Source organism: Drosophila virilis, chromosome 2 (genome assembly GCF_030788295.1).
Source record: "Drosophila virilis strain 15010-1051.87 chromosome 2, Dvir_AGI_RSII-ME, whole genome shotgun sequence".
Classification (NCBI taxonomy): Eukaryota; Metazoa; Arthropoda; class Insecta; order Diptera; family Drosophilidae; genus Drosophila; species Drosophila virilis.
In genome coordinates this window covers 27,960,595-27,971,489 of record NC_091544.1, presented here as the reverse complement: position 1 = coordinate 27,971,489, position 10,895 = coordinate 27,960,595, and the positions used below count along the sequence as shown (strand labels likewise).

General features: G+C 37.5%; 1 protein-coding gene across 4 annotated transcripts; it reads right to left on the bottom strand.

The window, feature by feature from the left end:
• Nucleotides 1-699: 699 nt before the first annotated feature.
• LOC6632603 (calcyphosin-like protein) lies at nucleotides 700-7,807 on the bottom strand. 4 transcript variants are annotated; one of them, XM_015170576.3, is made up of 6 exons: nucleotides 7,669-7,807; nucleotides 3,706-3,837; nucleotides 3,353-3,501; nucleotides 1,391-1,510; nucleotides 1,272-1,329; nucleotides 700-1,183 (listed from the first exon to the last, which is right to left on the bottom strand). In XM_015170576.3, the coding sequence occupies exons 2-6, from the start codon at nucleotides 3,775-3,777 to the stop codon at nucleotides 869-871; spliced, it is 714 nt and encodes a 237-aa protein (XP_015026062.1). In that variant the 5' UTR covers nucleotides 3,778-3,837; nucleotides 7,669-7,807; the 3' UTR covers nucleotides 700-868. The 4 variants fall into 4 exon arrangements, with proteins under 4 accessions (XP_015026062.1, XP_015026064.1, XP_015026063.1 ...); XM_015170578.3 differs by having other exon boundaries at nucleotides 7,662-7,803; XM_015170577.1 differs by lacking the exon at nucleotides 7,669-7,807 and adding an exon at nucleotides 4,819-4,887.
• Between the last annotated feature and the right edge of the window lie 3,088 nt (nucleotides 7,808-10,895).

The window sequence follows — 10,895 nt, the reverse complement described above, 5'->3', positions numbered from 1 at the left end:
CTCTATCGCTCTCTCTATCTCTACTCTCTCTCTCCCTCCCTCTCTCTCGAGACCTGTGCATCTCTCGCTTTGTGGCTGCACATGTACAAGTAATCTAATTAGTTTTATGTTAATTAGCACGCGGATTTAATTTAATAAATTATTATAGAGCATTATATTCGCAAAACTACGTGAAACTAGGGAATCAACTACGCAACTAACATGCAAATACGACGTTGCCAATTTGTGCCAATTGTACGAAATGTTGGCCAAAAACAAGCAGATTAAAGATAATCCCTCCACCAGCCAACCATGTTGCTTAGGAATGCCAAGCAATTGTACTTGTCTGTAGAAAATACATATAGAGCAAATGCATAGCATATAAATAAAATGTACATATCAAATTATCCTTTAAGAATATGCAATCTGCACCCTTGAGAGTTGATATACATTAAATAGAAAGTATATATATAGTATAGTGGACACGGTTAAACCCACAGAGTTTACTTCCCGGCTCCGACTTCTTTTAAATATAGAATTCATATAAAAGTCAATTTGTTTAACGAACGAGCTTGAGTATTTTATTTTTGTATATATATATTCGTTTAATTTATGCATATTTGTTATTTTGCGAGTAAAATAGCCAATGTTTAATATTAATCCGGAAATACAAGCATTTAAGTATAAGCTTATAGGTAAACCAAAAGGGAAAGCAGATAGTTTAAGTTGTGCATATAGCCATTTTACTAGACAACAGAAATTTCATGGTTTTTAGTAAACATTGTGCATAACTTGCCAAAATTTGATTTATATATATTAGCATATATAGTCGGATACGCAGGAAATTAATCGCATTTCGATATTTCCAACAAATTAAAAGGGAACGAAATTAAAGCTTATAGGCCTGTCGCAGTACCAAATCGAAGTAGGCATCATTGTCAATCGAGGCGCTGATTGAGGAATAATAGTTGATGAAATCATCCTTGGTCACAATCCCATCTGGATTGGGTGCACCTGCTTCGAAGTTCTTTACAAAGTTCTTCAAAATGTCAGCCTCGGTCAATTCGCCACTCTGATACATTGGGTGATCGCGCACCGAGTAAACATGCCTCAAATCGGCAATGGAAAAATGTCCATCGTGATTGGAATCCAATTTTTGGAAGGCTTTTTCAATGATGCTCAGGCGAGATGCGCTCATGGGCGGCTGTTAAATTTTAATAGATTATTTATCGAATTAAAAAGTCATAAAGAGGGCAAGATTTTCAAAACCTTGGCCATTGGGCAACACTTACGCGCAACTTCATGAGAAATTCTGTCATGTTAATGTGGCCATTATCATCGGTATCGAAACTGTAAGCGAAACTATCATAAGCCATAAAAGCTCTTATACATTTAAATAAATTTTGCATACCGTCTGAACAAGTCCTCAATATCGGACTCATTCGAATCGAGCCCCAAATCGTTGATGCCCTTTTTGAATTCTGTCAGATTAAGGGTCTTACTGCCATCATCATCCATCACGTGAAAAGCTCTAAAATGAAAAAATTTCCAACATGAGCCGTAAACAAAAATTGAGGAATGGGAAATTTTGTAAAACAAATGTTTGCTTAGATATACCCTATAAAAACCAGCAGCAGAAGGCAGAAAGAGGAAATTTCATATATGATTTATGCCATATGTAAGTTTTGGAGTACAAAATATATCTTTCCTTTTGCCTCCATTTAAGCCACAAATAATATTAAATTAAATTTAAATTCACTTCCTAACATTTTCTTTGGATAGGATAATAACGTGGCCCATTTCTGAGAGCTTTTACAATACTAAAATATAGTTTCGATAAATAAGCATAAAAAGGAATGTTTTAGAGGAAAGCCAATAGGAGAGGGCGAGAATATGAAATAGGATAGGCAATGTGCGGAATTTCCTAGAAAATGCATTGAATGCATTGAATTTTCCAGCTGACAAATTGCATAAATATGTACAAATAAAAATGTACAAAAACACACACATTCACTCTCATGCAGATGGTCGATGCGCAGATATACAATCATCCAGCTAATACAGACACACACACACACACTGTGGATATATTGAAGTTGCGATTTTGTTAAAAATGTCTATATGTTCAAAACGGAAAATTGTTAACAGACCTGCCGCCCAGTCGGACATTCGAGTTGAAATTGAAATAAAAAGCTAAGAGCAGATGGAGGTGGGCTCTTTGTGCCCGTCTAGGTTGCGGGTGTGCGGCGGGAGTGTTGTATGGCACTGAAACCAGAGAAATCCAATTATGTTTGTTTGCATTCAGTCAGCGATTTTTGCCATCACTCAACCCCTGCCGCAAACTGCCCGCCTCATGCGCGGGCTAACGTCAGCGGCAGCCCCACATGCATAGTTTTTTGCCGCTTGGCACACACTTGGAAGAGCTTTCGAAATGTTAGTTCAACATGCACTCGACATATTTGCCAGTGCCGAGCTCCAACCCAAACGCATCCCCAGCACAATCCTCATCAGCATCATCATCATCATAATCAACATTATCGTCTTTAACATGCCCATCATTATCCTCGTCGACATTGGCAGCACGCTGCAGCGGCATGCCGAATTTATGAAAAACATGCTTCAGTTTGGGCATTTCCCTCAGGGCAGCTCTCTAGTCTACATTTTTTTCTTGCCTAACACTCAGCAATTTCATCATTTTAATACACCCAAAAAACCAGCCTGTCCAGCAATCTGGCCTCTCGCACTTATAATGCCTAAGTGTGTGCATCTTCAGGCCTTACATTTGTTAATAAATATGTCCGACGTGTATGTAAGAGTATGTTAACACTAGAGCACAGGGAAAAACAATATGGAAAGACTCTTTTTGGTAGACCGAAAATGAATACCCTAATGTATTGCTGAAATTCTAAGAATTGTAAATTGAATTGTAAAAATTGTAAAAAAAATTGTCCGATTCTATCTGCAGAGCTGTATGTCTTGGAGTCGTAAGTGTCTTCCTTTCAGTTCTTCCAATGGATATATATATAATATACTAACCTGATGTCTATATTGTTGAGGCTTTTCATACTGGAACTAGTCAACCAATGATAGTAAATATGAACTGCCACAAAACTAGACTTAAATCATAAATATATGTTTGCACAGAAACACACAGACATGATAAAATATGAAAATGCTTAATGGGCTTTCTTATGCGTTACAAATTTTGGGACCCAACTTTAATGCTGTGATGCCCTGTGAGGGCATCTTTTGCAACCACACAGCGCAGTAGCCCAGGTTACACAAACATGCCACTTCTGGTTGCACAGCCAGGAAAATTCTCGAGCGGGATATAGCGCTTGGGAGATTTGTCTGTTGCATTGTCGACACTCACCTGGCAAGTCCCAAGATACCGGTGGCACCACGACTGAAGCACTGCAAGCGCAACTTGTGCATCGAATCCTTCTCCTGCCCATTGGCCAGCTCGCGCTTAGCCAGGTTTTTCAGCGCATTTTCCTTCGAGAATAAGTCTTCGCGATGCATCTGCCAGACCGCAAAAAGAAATACAACATTTGCTTAATAATAGTAACAATATGTTTATACCTTTTTAACCATGTTTCTTCTAAGAACTGGTTTAAGGTTAAATTAAATAAAATCGGTATTGTTATAAATTTGGAATATCTGAACGTTTTTACAAATTATGAACATAACAAAACTGAATATGTTTAATCCTTAAATCTAACTAACCTCTTTATATCTGCCAGTAGAGCAGACATTCCAGGCCGACTGATTTTCATAAAAAGCGGCATCCATTTCCATAGCTTGCTTGTTTTTGTGACTTGAAAATTCAAATGTTTGAATGAAATCAAACGTTCTCGTCTGCAAATAATCGAAAGATGTTCCAGGGAAACCATATAATTATAATTTGAATATATATTTCTTCCATTTCGCTAAGCTGTAAGCTAAAATTGTTTTTATCTGCTTACTGGGAAAATTAATTAAATTGCGTTATTTTCATTTTTATTTTATTTTCTTGGTGTATATAACTAAGACGAAATTACGCTTGCAGGCACCCAAACTTCGTCTAATACTTTGCTTATTTACCTCGCATAATTATTTCTATTATGACAGCCATAGCCGCCGGCTATTATGGTTAAGACTTGAGCTTAGTTACGGCAAGAGTTAGAGGCAGCTGTATCTGCAGTTGTGTGAGTATTTTATACCCTCTACCAAATGAATATTGTAAATAAAAGGGTATACTAGTTTAGGAAATTAACATAACACGCAAACGGAAAGTTTTAGTCTGTACGAAAGCGTCAATTTTTTCCAGTTCCCCTCATTCTCATTCGAATGCCATATTTATGCCCTGAAAATTTTATTCAGATCGGACTATAAATGCCGTAGTTACTTAATAATGCATTTTGTATAGAGGGGCTAATGGAAAAAACCCAGCCGACGTACATACACATGCATGTGTATGTGCCTGTGTATGTGTGAGCTGCGTGTAGTTGAATGTTTGTGACAGCAGGGTATTTCCTAGTCCGGCATTTTCAACTGCAGCACGTTTCATTGTTTGTTTACGTTTTCACTATATATGTCCAAATATGAATTTTGCGAATCTTATGTAGCTTTATTTTACGGCCCATTGCGCACAGTCGACTTATTTTGATCTAGCTTATAAGGTTGTGAGACCATTATCTTAATTACACATAGAAAAATAAGTAAACAATCAATAGCTTCAGATGGGTTAGTTATTTAAAGTCATCTAGATAACTGACACCCGATGCCGTATTAGTTTACTTAGGAATATTGTTAACTATTTATGCATTACATTAATAAATCGGAATCTCCAACTCTTACCAGCTGTTCGCCTTGTTTATGTATATTTTTAAAATTATTTGCTGCAAACACACACCTATGAATAGAACTGCAGCTGTGCTCAGTGAACCGGAACCACTTGAACCTTAACTGGTTGATTAGTGTTGCAGTCGTACGGATAAGTGTGCCCGCTCAGTTCGATTTTTCATGCTTGACATCACAACTACAATTGCGACAGACGGGCGAATTGCATCAGGAAGTATGGCAGCCCTAATATGGCAATTTTCTGGCAACTCTATGGCTATTTTATAATTACAATTCAATAACATTCTAACCTCTTGGGCGGGAAAGTGCTTTAAGTAAATGAATTCTATAACTAAGCTAGATCTTATTATAAGCAATATATATGGTCTTGTTATTTATATTTATGCTTCGATTGTACCTAATATTGTGAAAGATTTAACTAGAACAGCACGTTACTGAGTGTGTTTGAAAGAGCGAGAGTAAGAGAGAGAGAGAGTGAGAGAGAGAGACAGAGAGAGGGAGCAAGAAAGAGTATGGAATTGCAAATCGTTAACTGTAATTTCTTTAACGGAACTTAGCTTTGTTTTCCTGTCGATTGATTAGATTGCAAGCATATGAAAAACAAAAACATCGACGTAAACACCGGTGCCAATTTACTACCTAATCCGGCATACCATAACCACTCAAGCAAAAACAGGTCCGATCTGGTCTACCATAGTCTAATTTAGTAGCAGGAGTTAATAGTTCGCTTCCATTTCGACAATTTTTGTACATAATATAACTGTTCGATTAGCATATTGTCTGCTTTTCGATTATTTTTATTTTTTGCAAGGAACTTAACATAAATGTTAAATTTTCAATAGAATTTGTACACTGCATTTTTACAAGATGTGCTCTTACACGTATTAAATAATTAAAAACAAATACCATAAAGTAAAAAGAGGAGAAATCGATATGCCAACCATTCTGTGACCTATTAAATCAATAAACTGATGAGCTCATTTGCTGCGTCCGTTGCTTATATGCTGATTGCCCGTTGATGACCCAGTTAGTCAACAACAGTCAACTGCTGTCACGAACATTACTCCAAATTAAAATACCCATGCCAAACATAAGCTTATGGTGATGCGTCATACCAATAAAGTTAGCTTAGGTTAGTTAAGGGCAACAGCTTTCCGGGACTGCAAAACTATTAAGTTCGGTTGTAAACAACATATGTGGCTGACAACAAATGCAGTTGCGGCATCTGAGAAAAGCGGCAAAGCTCTGACTGAATGTCAAGGCCAGCCACATATCGATTTTCTCAGAAATACAACATATATTATACCTAAGAAGTTGGGTTAGGTTAGTTAAGGAAAAAAGTTTTTAGGGACTGCAAAACTGTTAAGCTCTTCACTTCTAGGCAGCAAATGTGGCAGGCAACAAATGCAGTTGCAGCATCTGAGAAAAGTGGAAAAGCTCTAGTTGAATTTCAAGGCCAGCCGCATGTAGATTACTCAGATATACTAGATATATCATGCCTAGAAAGTTGGGTTAGGTTAGTTTAACACCACAGCGTGTAAAGACTGACAACTATAAAGCTTTTCGCTTATAAAAAGCAAATATGACCGACAAAAATGCAGTTGCAGCCCCTGGGAAAAGTGGTAAAGCTTTGACTGAATGAAGAAGCCAGCCACATATCGATTTATCAGATATACTCGATGTACCATACCTCAAATGTTGGGCTAGGTTAGTTAAGGGTAACAGTTTGTATCGACTTAAAACTACGAAGCTTTTCGCAACAAATGCAGTTGCAGCACCTGAGAAAAGTGGCAAAGCTCTAGTTGAATGTCAAGGCCAGCCACATATGGACTTCACAGCTATACTAGACATATTATACCTAGAAAGTTGGGCTAGGTTAGTGAAATCCAACGGCATGTAGAGTTTGCAAAATTGAAAAGCTTTCCGGTTGTGGCAACAACAACAAATGCAGTTGCAGCATCTGAGAAAACCGGCAAAGCTCTTTTTGAATGTCAAGGTCAGCCACATATTGATTTTGGCTATGTTGCTCAGATATACTAGAAGATATATATATACACGGCCAAGGCCATATGCAACGCCGTTATGCAAACGCTAACGGAAGGTAGAATTAGGGAGTGGGCGTGAGGTTATGGAAGCGTACAGTAGAGCATGAAAAAATAAATGATTGCTTTATTGAGGGTAAACAAAAAGACAATTTAACACGTCAGCAGGACTCTGAGTGCGCGTGGGAGTGGGAGGTGTGTGGAGGTTGAGGAGCTGAGAAACCAGATATAATGGTGACATAGACACGGACATGGCGATAAAGGATACAGAGCGACAAAATAAAGCAAATAGGTCACGTTCAAAGACAACATCGATTAACCATAAATTGCGAGTTAAGCAAAAAGCACCGAGCGCCTGGACGCAGGACACAAGTAACAGGACACAGCGCGAAGCAGGCGACGCCTGGCCCAGTTAAAGCATGATTTGTGCGTGTCTTTATGACATGGAACACACTCCCCAAACGCGCAAATAACACAGGACACAGTTACACATATATAGATACAGATTGAGATACAGATACAGCTATACAGAAATATTCTGGTACAGTTCCAGATACATATACGACAGCTGCAGCTGGTTCACTAACAACCCCAACAATTGAGGGGGGTGTGTGCCTGTCACTAACACCACCAGCTGTCAACTGGAATAGAAACGCCAACACAGCAGCTGGAGGAGCAGCAGCAGGAGCAAGTACAGTTCCCCTTAGGAACAGCACAAGGGATGACAATTTGTAGCCGCGCGTGTGTCACAAAACTTTCACAATAATTAACAGACATGTCGATTATTTCTTTACTCACATTTTACCTTTTTTGTCACGAGTGTGTGATGTGTGTTGGTGCCTTTGGCAGCTGGTTGTGTTTTATTTTATTGTTCTAGAAATGTTTCAACTTTTGCCGCTGACAATTTAACTTTGCACGCACCTCGCACGTGTCGCCTGTTCTGAGCTTTGGATACGAATGCGGCAACGATTGCGCCAGCTCACAACGCCACCCGGCCAGTCAGCCAGTCAGCCGTTGCAGCGACAACTACACCCAATAATGCCATATGTTTGTTGTTGTTGCTGTTGTTGTTGAAGTGTTTGCTGTTGTAGTAGTTGTTGTTTTTGGCCCGGCGAGCGCCAAAGGCGGCGTCCTTGGAAACTAAGGCCAGCCAAAGCTATAATGGAAGCATCAAAAACAGCTGAGCATAACAAATAAGAAAGCTCAAGGCAGAATTGCTTGACGGTCAGTTACCCTGTAACGAGTTTTAGAGTACTTCAACTATCTTTTGTACCTGCATATATCGAATTTAATATAAAGCTTATATAAAAATACAACTTTTTAAACTTTTTTCCTCTGCGGAATAAATAAATAAATTGCGCTTCAGCTGGTTTTTAGAAAGCATTATTTTTATTCAAGGGACTTAACAAGACATCTGAATGCATGTAAAGTTTAAATTTATTAAATGAACAAAATTTGGTTTGTCTTAATTTTTCATCAAATAAATTGAAAATGCATTTAAAATAAATATGGCATTGTAAATATTTTATGCAACTGCACAAGCATATCATATCCTCCTTAGTTATCTATACCGATTACAGGGTATAAAAAGCTTAGTTGCACCATTTGGCTGCCAATTGTAAAAATGCATAGCTACATTCTGCGGCAAAAGCTTTTGAGCCTTACTCACAATTTTTGTTTAGCTACATTTGCTGAACACCTTTGCACCACCTTCTTGCCGACAGGAGGGGATTCTTTCTGCCGTTATGGAGGATTTGTTTTTTATGGCGCGACACGGCATTATCATTACCGTTTTGTGGTGTCGAAGTGCATAAAATTTATATGCCCGTATCATATCATGGCCCCGCTTTGCCAAATTGATGTGCGCTTTATGAGTTGTGTTCTTTGACATTATATTGCGGCAGATAATTTCATTGCTCACAATGTCCGGAGTCGAGGTTTATTATATAACAGCTCTGTCTGCCTTAATTTAAAACCAAATTGTCTTATTAACTGAAAAGAAATGGGGTTGGTTGTTTAGTTTTTTTGTGTGACAATTGATTGAAAGCTATTTGAACGAGTGGCCAAAGCCTATATATTTTTATTTCTGCATATTATTTTATTTCCCCTTATTTGCATTAACAATATAGCTTTTAGTCTAATTAGCTTTTCAAATAGTTTTGCTCTTTTCTTTTCTTTATTTGGCTTTTGGGCATGTTTTAGCACTAAACAACACCAAAGAGTTGCATTTACTATTCATAGCTTTTTAGGAAATTAGTTTTAAGGGTGAATAAAATTTAGAAATTTTAACATAATTGTATTAAAATAATTGTAGATTTCTAAGGCGTTTTCAGGTATTTACTTTACTTATATGGTCTTAAGCACATTTTTCATAATATTTTTCAAGAGTTCTTCATAAATTTTTGTAGTTTCACGAGTTTTTCATAAGCTTTTATCGTTTCAAGGGTTTTTCAAAAGCTTTTCTGGTATCTATCTGCTTTTAGTTAATTTCAATAAACATATTTGTAAAGTACAAATGTTTCTTAAATGAGGCTTCTGATTCGTGATTAAATTATATGATTATTAAAAATGTTATAATGGAATTCTAGTTTTAAATTGGGGTTTTCTGTTTACATCATTATATAAAAATTATCGTTAAGTTCAAGCTTTAAACTAAAGTATGATTAATTTAAATAGTTTTCAAGAATTTGCTATTTAAATATACTGACATATACTTTAAAACACGTAATTTTTTTCTTAATATTTATATAAATATTTTTCCAGAGTTCTTTATAAGGTTCGCTTAAATCCATATATTTGTGTGTCAAGATAATTTAAGGCCAACACATTTCTAGGCGCAGTTTTGTGCATCAACCGCCGGGAGTTCTGAAAAATTGTTGTTTTTTAGGAAGAAGAATGCATTTTGTCATTTAGTAATATATTTGATGTAAGTTGAAGTAGTGTTGGACACTCACACTACGATATCTATGCTTATTGTCGTTCTGTGCTTGGGCCTAAGTAAGAAAAATTGCTCCATCATAGAACATTTTTCTAGCTTCATGCATTTACTTTATGTTAGTCTGCCTTTGTCCCTATATCATTTTGTCGCTTTTATTTTCATGTGTGCGCGAGTGTTGTGTATGCGATTCGCCAGTACTTTTGAGCGTCCTTTACTGTCAACTACATTTTGTCGAATTACTTATGCAAATCTTTCAACTTTTACAAGCGCGTCCTTGCCACGCAAAAATCTCGTTTAGTGTCGCGGCTGCTGCTGATGCTCCTGCAAGTTTTTCTATTTTTTGTTGTCTTTCCTTTCTTTTTTTGAGAAATATTACGCTCAAAGCCTGACATGAAGTGGCAGCCAGGACACTGATATCACACACAGTCAGAGCCGTGGCTTTGGCCAGCTCTCATTCATAACGGGCGCTGTCAAGGAGGTCTACTAAAAACCTATTTGAGTGGTAGCAAAGGAGTGTTTGTTGTTGGCCCGGCCAGAATGGCAGCCCGTCATCCAGCGCATCCTGGGCATCCTGGCCATTAGACAACAATGTTTCCCGCCATCAAACTGACTTGCTTGTCGCCTCGCTGATTCCACACAGCGGGGCCAGTCGGAGCTCACAATCTGAATACCTCTTTGCCAGAGCCACGTCAAGTGCTCGCAGCGCTTATAAAATAAATAAAATTTATGCTGCGACGCATTATTGCCTTGTCTTTTGTTGTTGTAGTTATCGTTGTTGCTGTTCTATTTAAAATATGACAAATCGTCGCCAGGTAGAGGGCCAACCCAACTACACCGCGGGAAACTCATTTTGTGGCACTGATAAATTTGTCGACTCCAAAAATGCTTCACAAATTTCAGATACCCTGCAAAACAAATGGTTTGGCTTGGTGTCTATCAATATTAAGTTAGCCTCAAATATTCTACTTATTAAACTAATAACAGTATTTTAAACACGTCTTTTTTTTTTTTTCTTAAATAACACTTATAAACCTATTAAAATATTGACATCAATTTTGATTATACTTTAAAATGTTTGGCGCAGAAATTTCAGT